Here is an 18,702-nt window from a genome sequence, read left to right on the forward strand (position 1 = left end):
ACGAATGACTGTTCCTTTAAGGGACGTCATCCAAGATGGCGTCCCTCGAATTCCGATTGGCTGATAGGATTCTATCAGCCAATCGGAATTAAGGTAGGAATTTTCTGATTGGCTGATGGAATCAGCCAATCAGAATCTAGTTCAATCCGATTGGCCGATCCAATCAGCCAATCAGATTGAGCTCGCATTCTATTGGCTGATCGGAACATTCTTAATTTAGAATAGGGTAGGGAATTTTTTATTTTGGGGGGCTTTGTTATTTTATTAGGGGGCTTAGAGTAGGTGTAATTAGTTTAAAATTGTTGTAATATTTTTCTTATGTTTGTAAATATTTTTTTATTTTCTGTAACTTAGTTCTTTTTTATTTTTTGGACTTTAGCTAGTTTATTTAATTGTATTTATTTGTAGGAATTGTGTTTAATTAATTTATTGATAGTGTAGTGTTAGGTTAATTGTAGGTAATTGTAGGTAGTTTATTTAATTATTTTATTGATAGGGTAGTGTTAGGTTTAATTATATCTTAGGTTAGGATTTATTTTACAGGTAAATTTGTTATTATTTTAACTAGGTAACTATTAAATAGTTCTTAACTATTTAATAGCTATTGTACATGGTTAAAATAAATACAAAGTTACCTGTAAAATAAATATTAATCCTAAAATAGCTATAATATAATTATAATTTATATTGTAGCTATATTAGGATTTATTTTACAGGTAAGTATTTAGCTTTAAATAGGAATAATTTATTTAATAAGAGTTAATTTATTTCGTTAGATAAAAATTATATTTAACTTAGGGGGGTGTTAGTGTTAGGGTTAGACTTAGCTTTAGGGGTTAATCCATTTATTAGAATAGCGGTGAGCTCCGCTCGGCAGATTAGGGGTTAATAAGTGTAGGCAGGTGTCGGCGACGTTGAGGGGGGCAGATTAGGGGTTAATAAATATAATATAGGGGTCGGCGATGTTAGGGCAGCAGATTAGGGGTACATAGGTATAACGTAGGTTGCGGCGGTTTACGGAGCGGCAGATTAGGGGTTAAAAAAAATATGCAGGGGTCAGCGATAGCGGGGGCGGCAGATTAGGGGTTAATAAGTGTAAGGTTAGGGGTGTTTAGACTCGGGGTACATGTTAGGGTGTTAGGTGCAGACGTAGGAAGTGTTTCCCCATAGGAAACAATGGGGCTGCGTTAGGAGCTGAACGCTGCTTTTTTGCAGGTGTTAGGTTTTTTTTCAGCTCAAACAGCCCCATTGTTTCCTATGGGAGAATCGTGCACGAGCACGTTTTTGAGGCCGGCCGCGTCCGTAAGCAACTCTGGTATCGAGAGTTGCATTTGCGGTAAAAATGCTCTACGCTCCTTTTTTGGAGCCTAACGCAGCATTTGATTAAACTCTCGATACCAGAGTTAAATTTATGGTGCGGCCAGAAAAAAGCCTGCGGAGCGTTAACAGCCCTTTTACCGCCGAACTCCAAATCTAGGCCTTAGTGTGCACCTCATTTACTCTGCTTTGCCTTTCTACTCATTTGTTATTCCCCTCTACTAGGCTATACATTTAGGCTGGGAGGTACAGGGAAGTGGGAGGGTCTTAAAGCTCTTGGTGTTTTTGTGTGTTTGCCTCCTTCTGGTGGACAGGTATTGAATCCTACATGTAAGGACTCTCACCACCAAGAAAAAAATTAATTTATCAGGTAAGCCTAAATTATGTTTTTTTGTTGTAAAATCTCACAGCCTTCGCAAATGGGCTGAACAGGGACAATCCTTGAGAAATATATGAACAATTTTCAATAGTTTACATTGACATTAAAATATTTCCACTGTTGCTTCAAGGCAATTTTATATTTAACCCTTTAGTATAATACAGCAAGGATATATTTTACAGTAGTATATTGTTTATTTAATAGTCTCACCCTGCTACAGATTGATAGATTTATTTGGATTTCCATTAGCAAGTCTGCAATAGTATTCATTTTATCCTATAATCTTTAACTTGAGTGTTGCTTTTTTAGTAATTTATTTTAGCATGGCCTGGCTGATAAGCAGCACCAATTTTATAGTAAGCCACTAATAATTTTATTTTCTTCACCAGTTAAACAAATTCATATAATCCCTCCCGTCAGTAATCACCTCCTCTAAATAACCCCCCCCTTTGCAAATAGTCCTACCAAATGTAACCCCTTATGCAATCTCCCTTTTTTAATTCCCCCACCATCACGAATTTTATTTTTATTATTAACATTATACTTTATTTATGAAGCACCAACATATTCCGCAGCGCTGCCCATGGGTACAATTAATTTAAATAAAACAATGATATAAAACTTGTAAGAGACTGGACAAAATTTATAAACACATAAAGGAGGAATTGAGGGCCCTATTCCCATGGGAACTTACAATCTAGGAAAGTAGGAGGTTGAGAAGCAGGAGGTGAGAACTGCAAGATTGAAAAAGATGTTAATGCAGAGTTAAATGAGGAAAGTGAAATTAATTTATTACTGAGTTGGGTGGTAGGCTTCTCTGAACAAAAAAGTCTTCAGGGAGCATTTAAAGGAAAAAAGATTAGGACAAAGCCTGACAGCACGAGGGAGACTGTTCCAGAGGGTAGGTGTTGCATGACAGAAGTCCTGCAGTCTAGCATGGAAAGGGGTGATAGTTGAAGATGCAAGGAGCAGGTCATTGTTGGATCTTAGTGAGCGGGCTGGAGTATACTTGTTTATTAGAGAGGATAGCTAGTGGGAAGTGGCGTTGGTGAGAGCTTTGTATGTAAGGGTGAGAATTTTGAATTTAAATCTGCTGTGAATGGGGAGCCAATGAAGGGACTCGCAGAGAGGTACAGCAGATACAGAGCGGCAGGAAAGGTTGATTAGCCTAGCAGAGGCATTTAGGATGGATTGAAGGGGGAGAGGAGGGAAAGAGGAAGGCCAGTAAGTAGGTTATTGCAGTAGTCAAGTCGGGAAATAACAAGGGAGTGGATTATTTGTTTTGTGGTGTTAGCGCTCAGAAAAGGGTGAATCTTGGAAATGTTGCGTAGGTGGTTGCGGCAGGATGTAGAAAGTGATTTGATGTGGGGGATGAAGGATAGATTTGAGTCAAGTGTAACTCTGAAGCAGCGCTCTTGGGGCGATGGGGAAATGGTAATGTCGTTAACACGGATAGAGAAGTCAGGAGTCGATGTAGAGCTCTTACCCCCCCCCCCATAAAACAAAAAGTCATAAATTTTACTTACTTGAAGTCCATTGGAAAACTGTTGATTTTCATTGATTTTAAAACCAGTCTATTTGTTACTCTCTCTTCAGGAATCTTTAATGATCAGTGGTAGCTGGAGAATGACCTGGGCTTCCTTTCTTGCTGTCACTTTGCTCCTATCCAGGGAAGGTGTAGCATACAAGGGTAAAGTAATCTGAGTGTGGAAATATACATGTTGACATGGGAAGTGGGCGGAAAGGTTACAATAGTTTGTAAGAATAGAGAGGAGGGAGACACGCTTTATAATATTAATGAATATATAAGTATTCCCAAACTGTTTTTCATGTGTGATCAGGGGTTCCACAAAGATTGTCCTTTTTTTTTTCAATCTGAAAACTGCTTTAGAAGGTAGCAGTTTTATTATTATGTGTTCCTAAGAATTCATCTAAGCTCAAGATGTTTTGTTTTTTTTTAAATTTTAAAGTATTTATTTAAATGGACATGAAACACAATTTTTTTCTTTCATGATGTAGAAAGAGCATGCAATTTTAAACAACTTTCTAATTTACTTCTATTAGCTAATTTTCTTCATTCTCTTGATATCCTTTGCTGAAAAACATATCTAGATAGGTTCAGTAGCTCCTGATTGGTGGCTCCACATAGATGCTAAGTGTGATTGGCTCACCCATGTGCATTGATATTTCTTCAGCAACGGATATCTAAAGCATTAAGCAAATCAGATAATTGAAGTAAATGAGAATGTTGTCTAAAATTGTATTCTCTGCCTGAATCATGAAATACATTTTTGGGGTTTAATGTCCCTTTAATCAACTTAGAAGAGCAAAATATGATAATACAGTTTTGATGCCATATTGGAATCTCCATTTTACACTGTGCTACACGCACAACCGTTGCATCTTCACTTTAAGGGACAAAATCTTCTAAGACAATGTTGCTTATGGTTGAACTCATTTAGTGCCAGAGTAGAGCACTAATTAAAGCTCCCGCTCGAGTGTTAATTCCACTAGAAGTAAGCTTTTTGCGCTCGTCAGGTTGCACTCGTATTACAAGTTGAAAGTAAACTGTTTTTGCCTGCAAGCACTCAACCTGGGAACGAACAATAGCATAATAGCTTGTTCTATGGCTAGTTACCACCCAAGAAGCAGCCTCTTTTTGCTCAACAACATGTGCCTTTCACAGAGAAGAACTTTCCTGTAGCATATCAGTCTGATCCTGACTTCACAGTACAGTCCAGCCCCGAAATACCAGGCAATCCCTCTCTGAACGAGAGAAACGGCAAAACCCCAGATGTATGTTTTGGCCTAGTGTGGCCTCGTCAGTGAGGTGCAGCCATATACCTCTAGGCACACTGAGCAACGGGTCCACGTCTGGATTCCCGCATAACACTTAGGGAGACTTCCCTAAGAGTCATAATTTGCATGAACAATAGCATAATAGCTTGTTCTATGGCTGGATACCACCCTAGAAGCAGCCTCTTTTTGCTAAAAAAATATATATATACATACAGTATATATATATATATATTTGTGTGTGTGTGTGTACGTACTTTGTTTTCTTTTTCTCAATTTATACACTTACGGCTAGATTATGAGTGGAGTGATATAGTTTGCACGCAAGTGATATTGGGTTTTCGAGGCAGTTTGCACGCAAGTTAAATTCTGCTCGTATTACAAGTAAATGCAACTGCGTGAGTGTAATTTTTTGATAGAATAATTACCGCGACCTTAGAGCTCTGGTTAACTGTTATGCTCAAATAACTTGCACCAAACACAACAAAAATACATTTAACAGTTACACTCATTATAATGTCTGATAAAAAATAATTCTAAAAAAAATTGCATTAAAACATTATAAGGGCTCAAAGATATGAGGTCATAGGTGTTAGAAAAAAAAAGGTCAGGCAAAGGGCTTTAACATGAACCTACATGTCTATATATGCATATACTGTGTATATATATATATATATATATATATATATATATAAAAATATATATATACAGTATATATATGTGTACGGATGTATTTACAGAATATATTCACATATAAAAACATAAATACATATATTTACATATATATACGTGCATTGGAGCCCTCTGCAGTCAAGAAGATGAAAACATGAAAAATTATATTTAAAAAATATTCATATTTAATAAAGTGTTATACTGTGTATTTACTATAAATATACATTCCAATGTTCTGCACATAACAGAATATGGTCTATGTATTTTTAAATAGATATTCCTATATATATATCTGTATATATTTAAACCTATAATCGTACTTATATAGGTTAAAATATATATTTGTGCAAAAATCCATCAGATATATTTAAATAGCTCTTTAAGAAAATAGAACATATTCTGCTATGTGCAGAACATTGTATTATGAAATATGCAATATTATCTTCTTATTGTATGCTTTCAAATAACCACAATCGTGTTTGCGCTACTTGTGGGTGTTCCAACTTTGGGCTCGCTTCCATTGAGCCATAATTAGGTTTGCATGAGCTCGCAAACCGATAAATATGCTGTCAGAAGCAATTTTCCTTTATCGACCGCTTCCAATGGCGCGTTACACCACAATTTCGGCAGCCAGACTCCGGCTGCAGAAAATATTTTCGCATCCCATTGAAAGTATTAGAAGCCGTTAAGTGATAACTTATACCCAGTTTCTAATGAAAGCTCAAACGTTAATACACTGTCGGAGACTGTCGATACATTGAGAAAAATTATACCCAGTTCAAATAGGTGTAAAAGAGGAAAAAGGAGTTTTTTGAGACCTATTTCCCATTGAAATTTTAAACAACAAATAATGCAAGTGTTTCAATTTCAAAAAATATTGTAATATGTAATATACAGTATATTGTTGTCCCATGTATTTACATATAAAAATAGATGCAAGCACATATCTATAGAATTCAAACTAGACCTATGCCTAGAGCAGCAATACATATTACATATTGTATATTAATAAAGTGGAAACTATAATTATTATTGAAAATAGTATTTGCTTATAGTTAAAAAATATGTATTATAAATAAGTGTATCTTTGTTTTTGTTTCTCTTTAGAGGTGATCACAGGTAAGGAGCACAGACGTTAAACGTAAATTTTATAGTGTAAGGTTGGGTTACCTTAGCAACTAATTGATTTTCAAGAAATCCAATGTCGGATGGAAGCGTTAACACAACGTTAACTTACACCTACATGAAAAAAGCTGCTGCATGCAAAGCGCAACATATTTTAATGAAAATGTGGTACTAAAATGGAGCAACTCAATGGAAGTGAGTCCATTTTCGGCTCCATTGAAGTCTATGAGAAATGTGATTTTGCAAAAGCGAGAGTGCAAACTTTTTACTTTTGACTCGTACGAGTGCGAATCTCGGAGCCCCAAAAAATTACTTCTAGTGGTTTTAATGCTTGAATGCGAGCACACACTACTGCTTCACTCATGAGAGAGAGAGAGAAACACTTCAGTTGGACTTTATTTAACAATTCTATCACAAGAGAGTCATTTTTTGTTTAATGTTTTTCATTTAAAATTAGACATTCTAAGAAAATCTTTTCCTTTTTTTTTTAATCATATCTAAAAACTTCACTTATAGTTCGCTTATACATGACTACATATTTTTTTTCTTTTCTTCAATCTTGTACTCCCTCCCTACCACCTTATATAGCAAAGAGTTACACTTAACAAAATGTGTGGTGTAGCTGAGTTTGTATATATTATTATTTTTTTCTCTATTAACCTCCTTTCTTTTTAAATTATGGTCTCCACTTATGGCTTCATTTGGACATTCCCTTTTCTATTTAGGTTCCTGCTATTTTTTTAAGTGGGTTCAAGCTCTCATAAATTCCCATTTCTACAAAAATGATTACAAGTAGTCCAACAACAATTAAAGAGGATTGCTGATCCCAATAGTCACTTACCTTCTGCTTTCAAAGCTGAAGACAAAGGCCCATATTTATCAAGGTCTGTCGGACCAGGTCCGACAGACCTCGCTAAATACGGCGAGCAATACGCTCGCCGTATTCAGCATTGCACCAGCAGCTCACAAGAGCTGCTGGTGCAACGCCGCCCCCTGCAGACTCACGGCCAATGGGTCGCCAGCAGGGAGGTGTCAATCAACCCAATCGTACTCGATCGGGTTGATTTCCGGCGATGTCTGTCCCCCTGCTCAGAGCAGGCGGACATGTTATGGAGCAGCGGTCTTCATAACTGCTGTTTCTGGCGAGCCTGCAGGCTTGCCAGAAACACGGGGCATCAAGCTCCATTCAGAGCTTGATAAATATGCCCCAAAGTATCACCATAAAGTATGGCCATACTGCAAATGTTTTGCAGAACCAAAAATGTAGTGGCATATTTAAGTTGGACCATTTACCATTTCAGCACCAGTGAATCCTGACACTTATTGATGTCTATCAGATTCACCCTGTGTTTTATGTCTTCCTCTTGAAACGTTGACTGTCTAGCACTTTTCACTTTGTTTCTTCTCCTCCCTTCCCTGTCCATTTGAATGGCATTGATGTTAAAATTTTCCTTTACTCTCATAGGTGTGTACAATGTTTAGAATTTCTAAGAAAGTGAAAAGGTTTCAGTTCAAATTAAATCTTTTGGAAACCAGGTAACACACTCCCACTTAAATTCAGGTTTTCCATCATGGCAAACCACACTCTCCCTGGCCTATCTAGTGGCTATTTTTTAGAGAGATGCACTGTCAGGGTTCTCTCATACTTGGATGTATAGTGGTCCAGGTAACTGTGTTAAATCAAAGACCCATCTACAGAAACAAAAATTAAGTAGAGCACAGGCTGTTGCACAAAAATGGATCATTTATTGAAACATGAATAAAAATACATAAAATAACACTTGCAAGTGAGCAAAACGGCTTGACGTGTTTCGGCTAATGCCGTCATCAGAAGCCTGAATATTTTAACACACCTGCAACTTTTATAGATGTTCAATTTCTCTGATAGGTGCACAAGACAATCACATGACGAGCCATGTTCTTACCCACTTAACCCTGCATGTACCTGATCTGAACTATATTGAAACATACCTTATAACACTTAACCACTTTACATTTTTACTCAATTCTATTATCCTTCCAAACATATCACTATTAGGATACACAAATAATATGTGACATAGAGCTTAGGTTTAAATAATTTAGTGTTGCTTACCACTTATTTTAACAGAGTTATCTCCAGACATTAATTATATCCGCCTCTGTATTAAATCCTAGAGGTAATCTAGTCTATAGTGAAAAAATCCAGAATGCTTTCCTTCTGGATAAGAGAGTATCAATATAACCCCCTCTTTCTGGTGTCCTTGTTTTGTCTATCACTAGCCATTTCAATGAATCCACTAAAGAGCCATGTTTATCTATAAAATGGGCTGCCAGAACTGAGCAAGGTGTAGAAGTGGGAATGTCATTCAAGTGCTCCCTGATCCGTACCCTTACCTCCCTAGTGGTCATCCCTACATATTGCATATTTCTTTCTATGCAATGGATTAAGTAGACTACATAATTAGTTCTACAATTTGTACCGCTGGAGATATCAAACACCTTGGAGCCGATTTAACAAGCTGTCAATCAGCCACAATGCAGATGTTTCTGCGTGAGCATTCAGGCTCGCCAGAAACAGCAGTTAAGAAGCAGCGGCACCTCTGAGGCTGCGGACATCAATCCGCCCATCTCATACGACTGGGTTGAATGACACCCCCTGCTAGTGGCCAATTGCCGCAAATCTGTAGGGGGCGGCATTGCGCAAGCAGTTTACCAGAACTGCTTGTGCAATGTTAAATGCTACAGCGTATCATGTCCGCCAGACATTGATAAATCGGCCCGCTTATGTGTAACTTGTGACTGAAATTGTTTTGCCACCAATGAACCATCCCACATGCAAATATTGCACACTTATGAATCCTTTATGTCAGCTTACTTGCTTTATTGAGTACATGATTCTTGACACATGCCATTTCAACTATTTGAGGTTGCATCATCACTGATGATGCTTATAGCCGTTTACCCGCATAATGGAGTGTGCTAATTTTGCTTACACTGTTGCTGAGCCATGCCCTGCACTTGCCACTGAACTAGTTCTATCTGATCTGGCCCATTATCTGTCCTCCATTTTTGAGGTCAGATAAGGGGCTGATCATTAAAGGGACATACACAAATGTTGAAACACATGAAAGTGATGCAGCATAGCTAAAAAAGATGGAAAAAAAACCTCTATGTAAAAAAGGAAGATATGTTACTTCAAATTTACTAAGTATTCACACCCCACTGTAATTAGACTTTAAGCAGCCAGTCACAATGCTTGTCCCAGGACTTGCAAGGAAGTGTACATCTGTCATGTGCAGGCATAGTCATATTATTTTCCTATTCATTTTAAGTAAGTTCTATGAAATCTCATGAGCAGAAATGGCAAAACATTACCTCAGCACTACTGATGCTGATTGGCTATTGTTTTTTCTTTTTTCAAACTTGCTGGACAGCAGCTGAAGTATAACTGTTTACACAGCAACTCTGGAGCTGAAGACATTTTGAGGTAAAATATCTTCATTTTTTACATAAAATATTCAGGTGATATTTTCTTGTCAGCTTTTTCCAGTTATGCTGCATAACTTTCATTCAATTTAGCATGAGTATTATGTTCCTTTAAGACATGTGAGCTGCTTCATAAGTAAAAGTGATAAGGCTCAATGGAATACAATATCTCTTCACATTACTCACAAAATGCAGAGGACAACACATTGTCTTCCTGAGGTCTGCGCCTCCATTGCCAGATATAATGACTTTCATACTAGCTAGTCACAAGACCTGCAATAATCATGGGCCTTACAGGATGTACATGGAGCTGTCCCATGTATGTGTGTTATGACTTCATGCAGAATGTGTGCCAGAATAATGCCCTTTCTTTTTTTATTCACGCATTAGGCGCTGCCCCTTAGTTTGGTTACTTAAGTTTAACTCTTTGGGGATATAGAGAGTATACTTTACCCACGATTCTGAATTTAGTTCAGAAGATGTATTCTTAACTATTATCTAATAGACTATTAAGTAGTAATTTCTTAGGGTGAGAGTAATAATGGCCTCACTTAATTTAATGAAGGATTTTTTGAACAGAGAAAAACATTTCCAAGCTAATATACATAAGACATTTGCAGGTATTAATAGCGAAGGTAATGATATAGCTGATACTGACTATTGGGAGCATGGTTTGAAGGCTTATGGGGAACTTATTAGAAAATATAGTGTATGGAACAAAAGCACATGACAGGTATTTTGCATTCATGTTATACCAAGAGGCCTGAGTGTATGCTTATTCCCCACATATCATTTTCACATAGACAGCTAAAAGGGCAGTTGGGAGCAAACATTGATTTCTTGCTCCAAAGTCCTTGTGGCAATTCTATCAAATTGTGTGAGAATGAAATTGTGTGAGAATTAAATAAAGAGATTTCAGATTTGAACCAGAAACTTCATACGTTTGAAACTCTAGAAACATGAAGGAATGAATTAGATGACAAAGAAAAATAAATCATTAAGACCAAATGTGAGAAATTGAATAGAAACATTAAAGATTTTGAGAAGGGACGAGATGAGAGAAACCCAGAGGGAAAATAACTAATCTGCCCTCTAAGGGTAATAAGGATAATGTATCGTCCTCTGAATGTTAGTCTTCTGCAGCAGAGGAAGGTGAGGAAGGGACTTCTCAAAACCTTTATTGGTGCATAGTGTAACAAAGAAAAGAGATAGTAAAAAAAAAAACCAGGGTGACTACAAAACAAAAAAGAAAAAGGAGAGGAGGTAAGGACAGATAGAAATACATACTACATGGCTACATACAAAATGAGAGGAGCAGAGCGGATTGGTTGAGTTGGCCGAGATGGTGACATCAAATCAGCCTACAGATCATTAACCTCTCTAATAAATCCCTCACAGTACACCAAGAGAACGTTTTAAGTAAGGGTCTTTCCTTCTACCCTACCAATAAAATAAACCTTTTTGAATTTATTAAAGATTTACATCTGTTTATTAGAAAAGTGAGGAAAATGTATTGTAAGCATGATGATATAGATCTTGATAATCGAGTCCTGTTAGACCTAATGATGGACATATTGTGATTTGGCCCATTGATATGCATATAACAGAAGCCATGAGCAAATTGGGAGATAAAACTGATTATAAACAACTATGGAGGGATCTTACTGAGGGTTTCAAATCACAATATATGAGTTTAATTATGGGTGCAAAATAAAATAGTTTTGTGATATAAATTGAAAATTCAAATATATGTTGGATTACAGAATTTCTGATTAGATGTTTGTGTATGATACATTTTCTATACTATCTGTCCATTTCTATACTTACAGTGTCCTCTGTGCAATATGAAAGATTAAGGACAAATATAACTCTACAATGCAATACCATCTTGTCTATCGTGGAATGGAGGCTGAATGGGTCTAGAATTAAGAACAGCGAGTATGTGCTACAGAATGAGAATCAGCTCACTCTACTCAATGTCCAGCAAGACCAACGTGGTAACTACAGCTGCCACCAGCTCCACACAAATCAGATTCTAACACAAATAGAACTTCAGCTGGGATGTAAGTTTGTAGGCTTGTTGTAATTGTAGGGAAATTCTAAATTGCTTGCCATATTCCCCCATCTACAGAACAGCTTTATGTATATAATTGTTTGTCTGTTTGCCCACAGATCCACCCGATAAGCTGCACATCCAGTGTTGGGCTATGAGTTACCCAGAGAAAATTAGATGTAAATGGGATCTCCATCCAGATACCCACTTGCCAACCATATTCACCACAACCTATAGGTACCAAGGTCTAGCTGTGTTTTTTTTTAGCCTAGTAGTAAACTAGTATCTTAGCCTAGCAGGCTAGGTCTTATCTAAGTATCTAACATAATATGATGTTTATTTGTGACATTTAAAATGGAAAAATGAACAATATATATCAAAATAAGACACAAAGGAAAGTAAACCATCTCTGAGTCTGTCTCCCATTTGTTGGATCTTCTTATCTTGCAGTTTGGGTCTGAAGGGCCCTGATTACTCATGTGTTCAGTCTAAAGATGAGCCAAACAGCTGTTTGATTAATGACTTTCAGATGTTTGCCAATTTGCCTTATGTTCTCAAGGTGAATGCCACCAATCCTCTGGGATCTATTATGAATGGGAAACCGTTCATCGTGGAGAACATCAGTGAGTAATTGCTACTATTTGACGCAAAGCTAAACATTGCTACCTTTTACCATTTAAATGTGGCCACTGAACTTATGCCTGTTAAACTGAAGTCTTGATAATTTTACATAAAATATATAGCTATAAAAATGCATATTCCCATATGAGTAGTAGTTAAATATGTTATATAATGAAAAAATATATATACTGTATTTATATCTGCAATTATGTTATCAATTAGTATCCTAAACAAGCCATAGACAAGCATTAACAAATACTCACATAGAAAATGATCTAACAGCTCAATTCTGACCCTACAGTACGGCCTGACCCTCCTGAGGATCTTTCACTTACTCCTATCATTGGACAGCGCAGGATGTTACATTTGCGCTGGAGACCACCACGTACTTGGCCACTGCCAGAGTATTTCCCCCTCAAATACCGTATCCGTTACAAAAAAGTAGGACGGGGAGCCTTTATAATAGTAAGTGGTAATCTCAGAATACTTCCCATGATTACAGTCATTGTAGCTTTGCTGTTTCCTATTGCCTGATACTTATTTGAATGCTGCTGATCAAAAGAGAATATTTGTATTCCTTGGAGGTCTTATTAAAAACTGACGTGTTTGCTTTGAATGGCAATAAAACCCTTCAAGAGAGAATCCAGTTTTCTCTACAGAAAATTTTGCAAACCAGGGTGACATTATGAAGTAGCTGGGTAGGGGCAGAGTAATATTTTCTAATATTATATAATTTTCTGCTATCCGAAGCACAAATTAATTGCATAATTGTAACATAAATGTATTTAATGGTAATTTGAACATTTATAATATTAGCTAATATTAACTTAATATTGGCTAAACTTTTAGCTGGGTGGTCAGTAAAATCAACCGGGTGGTGCACCCACTAAAAAGGTCCTAGGGAGAACGTTGGAATGTATCTAAATAGTTACTTCCTTGATGTCTGACAATAGAAATATATTAAAATAAATCTCTAATTTCTATTGCTACCTTTTTCACTACAGGGAATTTCAGAGAAAAACTTGCCCAATGTATTTTTAGCATTTTTACTATCAATCTGTTTAAACAAAAATAGAGCTTTTTTTTATTTTCCTATTAAAACGTTATATATTTTTTAAAGAAGACAACCCAAGGTATTGATCTAGGCCCATTTTGGTATAATTCATGCCAATTTTGTACGTGTTTTTTGTTCTTATTTGTGGCAGTTTAAACATTGATCACTTAGAGAAGGTGTAGCAAGGAGTCCCAACCTAGACCTGCTCTGAGTGGTCAAGCAGAGTACTTGCTGCATGCACAGCCTCACCGGCAGCTCTTCCCCATTAATTTGTGCCACACATGCCAAAGCTCAGCTGCAGCCCTCCAAATCTCCTGGAGGGGACATTTCCAGGGACAAAAAAAATCCAGGGACATACATACAACAAAATTTAGGGACTATTGGCAAATACAATCATATAAAAAAATTGTTAACTTTTTCACAAACTTTGGGCTTCTCACTGAAATTATTTACACACAATTACTGCAGTCATAAGACAAATGGTTGTAAGTGCTTCTCTTTGGTCCCCTTTGTTCAGAAACAGCAGACATGCATGGCTTTAGTTTTTGGTAATTAGAAGGCCGCTGATTGGGCACCACACTTTTGAAATTCCTGGCAGTAAAGGGGTTAATTAGTTAGCTTGTAAAATTATTTTTGCTGTGGTGTGGAGATTACCCTCCCACTTGACACCTCCCACCCCGGATCCCTACATCTTTTCCAAACAGCTCTCTTCTCTACTCTCCCCGCCATTGGTCACCACCAACTAAGGTACTGGCAGAATGCCAGTATGCAGTTTATTTTTTTTTTTAAATATATTTATTTCTGTAGTGTAGGTGTCCCTCCTCACCCTCCCACCTCCCTGGTCATCCCCAACAGCTCTCTTATCCTACCCCCTCCCACTGTCCATTCCCATGTTTGTTACTGGCAGCCAGTCTGACAGTAACAAGCTATGATCAGTGTCCCTATAAGGTCAGTTCTGTGAGCAGCCCAGCAGTGAAACAGTTAATAAGGGAACCACACCTGCATTGTGTAGTCTTTGCTAAATAACAGTTTAATTGCTGAGTTGCTTCAAAAACTAGCCTTAGAGGGAACACTGGCTATGATTTTTGTTTAATATTATTTATTTTAAAAATATTTTTCTGTAGTGTAGGGTCCCCCTCCAGCCCACCTCCCTCTCTCACATTTTTCTGTAGTGTACAACCATCATGGATTTTTTAATTCAGCTCTTTATATACAGGCACAAGCATCCAACAGTCACTTAATAGCAATGAACCACCATTTTAAAATGATGACCAACATATGTGTACAACAAGCAACTTTAGAAGAAAACTTTCTGCAGATGCCCATGACAACCTTTTTGAATTTTTTTCTTTAACAAAGGGCCAGATTACAAGTGGAGCGCTAAGTGTAAACGCGATTGTGAGATTGCAGTGTTCTTTACGCTCAAATCCTTATTACAAGCGCTACACTTGTAATCTGGCCCAAAGTGTATAATTAGAGATTGCATACTTAGTTTTAATAAGATAAAAATTTGTTATTTTAGACAGTTTCTATATAAATGCTTGTCAACTTAATGCCAGTTATCCCAGCTTGTTGGTATAGTAAATTATTAGTTCTATATTTTATATTTTGTTTACGCATTCTTATGAGTTTTGTAACTTCTGCTCAAGAATAAAATCATGACATTTTGTTTTGTCCATTCTCTTCACTCAAGAAATAGGAGGTCCAAGATTGATTTAAAAGACTTTGTTGACCCCCACATCCATCTATTTATTTTTAATGAAGTATGGTCCAGATTACAAGTGGAGAGCTAAATATCGCTTTCATTAAAGCAATATATGAGTTCCACTGTGTAATACCAGCGCTCGCTAATGTGCGCTGGTATTACAAGTTAACAGCAATGTGAACTTTAATAAAAAACTATAATGCCCTCTATTTTGAAGGCATTTGTAGCACTTTTAGTAAATTAACTAGAAATCTAATCTCTGGTTAATTTTCTAAACACTAATTGCTACTGCGAGTTTCCGGTAGCAATAACCAGCCACTTGTAATGGGCAGTTATTTATCCCGTACCCGCAAATTGCCATTTGCGGGCGCGGGATAATTTCACGCTCCACTTGTAATCTAGCCCTAAATATGTTCTCTTTTATTACATAATTAGTCACTATAAAGTATTATCACTGCTTTCACCTCTATGTTAATGCCACTTTCCAACAGAGTCCCCTTCTTATTCCAGATCTTCCCCATCTCTTCCCACAGATAGGTGACTATGAACAGACCTCCTTTAACCTAACCGGGATCAGACCTGGAACTGTATTACAGGTACAGGTGGCAGCCAAAGAGTTCATGGACTACGGCAATTATAGTGATTGGAGCTCAGTGGTAACAGGAAAATCCTGGATGCCTTCTCAAGTACACACGAAAAGCAGAATTTAAGTTGTTTTCCTATTTAAAGACATTTCGTCTACAACAATAAGTTGCATTTCCATTGGATGTTGATATAACCTACATCTGAAACTGAACTGGATATCTCTGAATATATATGAAATACATTACATGTTTTGTTGGTTTTTGCAAATAATTGACTGACATTCGTCAACCTTCTGTAATTTATTTTCTATACATCCATTTTCCCATATAAAGACCTATCAATTATAAGTATTTTTTTTTTTTACAAATAGCTGATTTTCTCATTTATTTGATATTATTATCGTTATTATTGTTACCATCATTACTAATCATTTGTAATGCGTCATCATATTCTGTAACTCCATGTGGTGATTACCATAATTAATCCCTTAAGGAGCGAGAATTTCAGAAGAAAACTTGCACAAAAGAGCGGAGAATTTTTAAACTTTTTGCTATCACTCTATATAAACAGAAAAAGAGCCTTGTTTTTTTTGTTTACCTATGAAAACTATAAAAACAAATTGTAGACCACAAATGTCATTGATCTAGACCCATTTTGCCATATTTCATGCCATCGTTAATTGTTAACTCTTTTACAAACTTTGGGATTCTCACTGAAATTTGTTCAGAAATAGCAGACATATATGGCTTTGCCATTGTTTTTTGGTAATTAGAAGGCCGCTAATTGCAGCTGCGCACCACACTTCTGAAATTCCCAGCAGGGAAGGGGTTAATCAGGTAACTTGTAAGGTTAAGTTTAGCTGTATTATATAGATTACCCTCCCACCCCTGATCCCTACCTGATCTCTCCCAAACAGCTCTCTTCCCTCCCTCACCCCAACTGGTCACCCACCATCTTAGGTACTGGCAGACAGTCTGCCACTATGAAGTTTTAGGGCATTTTTTGTATTATTATTTTTTACTTTTCTACTGTGCAGGATCCCCCCTTATTCTCCCAGCTCCCTCCCAAACAGCTCTCTAACACTTCCCCCTTTAAATAGTGTCCACCATCTTGGGTACTGGCAGTTGTCTGCCAGTATCCAGTTTATATGTATTTACATCACTTTTTGTTAATTTATTAATAAAAAAAATATTTTTCTGTAGTGTAGCCGCCCCCTCACCATCCCTACCTCCCTCCTCCAATCGATTATTGCCCCCTTTACATAGTGTAGTGGATCCCTTTATGTAAACATTATTCTGTAGGTTATTTTAATAACCAAATGGCTAATATTTAAACTAATATTAAGTTAAAATTAAATTAATATTCATGTTTCTCAATGTTTGTTGAACAAATTATCATTAAATCAATGTTTGTTAAATTATGCAATTCATTTGTACTTTGTAACATTTAAAAAGCAACAGAAAATGATATAATATTGTACTGCTCCTACACAGATACTTCATAATGTCCCTAGGGTGGTAACATTTTCTGTTAATAACACTGTATAAAAAATAAACTTATAGATTCCAGGCCCCAGTTCATAAAAAAAGACCTTTATTATCTCTTTGCTGAGTCCATAGGGACTAAGGGCCTATTATAGGCCTGAAACGTTGTTGTTTTTATGAATTAGAGGCTGGAATCTATATGATTTTTTGTGATTGTGGAGGACTTGGCAAATCTGTGGTTCCATGCCCCAGTACTGTAAGTGTGCTGTTTCCAAATTCATGTGAAGATTGATTGAAGAGTCTATTGAGTCCATCTTAATGAAAGGATGTTTTAGAGAAGTACACCACAAACTGAACAAAAGATATAGATAGATAGATAGATAGATAGATAGATAGATAGTAGAACAGGCTTATCAAAAGGTGAAATAAATGAACTAAAGGATTTACTAGTGCCCAAGACATTAAATAAAAAGAAACAAGGAAAACAAGAATGTCCAACATGTATCATCACCTACAATAGTGCCTATAAAGACATTGAAAATATTATAAAAAAAACCCACTGGAATATACTTCATAAAGATACTGTTTTTCACAACCACCTGCTGGAGAAACCTTTAGTTACATATATGAAAAACATCAACCTTAAAAATATACTAGACCCTACAAAAAAGAAAAAACCAAGGGAGAAAAACAAAACCGCCATTTAACCAGTTTTTTTTTTTTTTTTTACAAATATTACATAAAGGCTTGTGTATGTTGTGATTACATAGCCAGAAACAGGGAAACAACAAACGGATAATCAAGAATGAGACAAATAAGATACCCAAAACAACAAACATAAATTGCAAGTCTGTATGTAGTAAACCTTTTAACGTGTAGCTGCAATCTATTCTATGTGGGTCGCACTAAAAGATACTCAAAGACTAGGGTTCTTGAATATATAAAGAATATAGAAGGAGAAGATGATGGATATGGAATAAAGAGCCATTTTGAGGAATGCCAAACTAAAAATGCAAATGCGTTTACAGTTAAAGGTATAGAATGTATTCCTTCTAAAATGGGGACCAACAAACGTTTGGATTTAAGAAAAAAGAGAAACATACTGGGTCCATTATCTGGGCACTTTGGAATCCAAAGAGTTAAACAAAGATATAAATCTAGCTGCTTTTCTATAATCCAGTCATGAACTAATAAAATATCAAAACAATTGGTGAACATATTGCCACAGTTTTAACTAAGTGCAATGTATATATTTTTTTGGGTTTCAACTGGGACATTTTGTTAAGATAAGATATTATATACAAAAAATATAAGCCTGAATCCTATATTTGTTATTCTTCTTTTCATAATACAATATTGTTTCTAAAAATCCAAATATGTCAAATACCTGCTAATTATATAAATATAAATAAAATAAGCTTTTTATGTATACATATATTTTTC

The 18,702-nt window shown here is 36.3% G+C and overlaps 1 protein-coding gene across 1 annotated transcript in view; it reads left to right on the plus strand.

Moving 5' to 3' along the window:
• The window catches only part of EBI3 (Epstein-Barr virus induced 3), a 56,216-nt gene extending 38,644 nt beyond the window's left edge, over nt 1-17,572 (plus strand). Inside the window, exons 2-7 of the mRNA XM_053700734.1 lie at nt 3,293-3,386; nt 11,587-11,820; nt 11,930-12,047; nt 12,261-12,433; nt 12,733-12,896; nt 15,724-17,572. Of these exons, the coding sequence (XP_053556709.1) occupies nt 3,302-3,386; nt 11,587-11,820; nt 11,930-12,047; nt 12,261-12,433; nt 12,733-12,896; nt 15,724-15,900 (951 nt within the window). The 5' untranslated portion in view covers nt 3,293-3,301 and the 3' untranslated portion in view covers nt 15,901-17,572. The remainder of the gene's footprint in view (nt 1-3,292; nt 3,387-11,586; nt 11,821-11,929; nt 12,048-12,260; nt 12,434-12,732; nt 12,897-15,723) is intronic.
• The last annotated feature ends 1,130 nt before the right edge of the window (nt 17,573-18,702 follow it).

Source organism: Bombina bombina, chromosome 2 (assembly GCF_027579735.1).
Source record: "Bombina bombina isolate aBomBom1 chromosome 2, aBomBom1.pri, whole genome shotgun sequence".
NCBI lineage: Eukaryota > Metazoa > Chordata > Amphibia > Anura > Bombinatoridae > Bombina > Bombina bombina.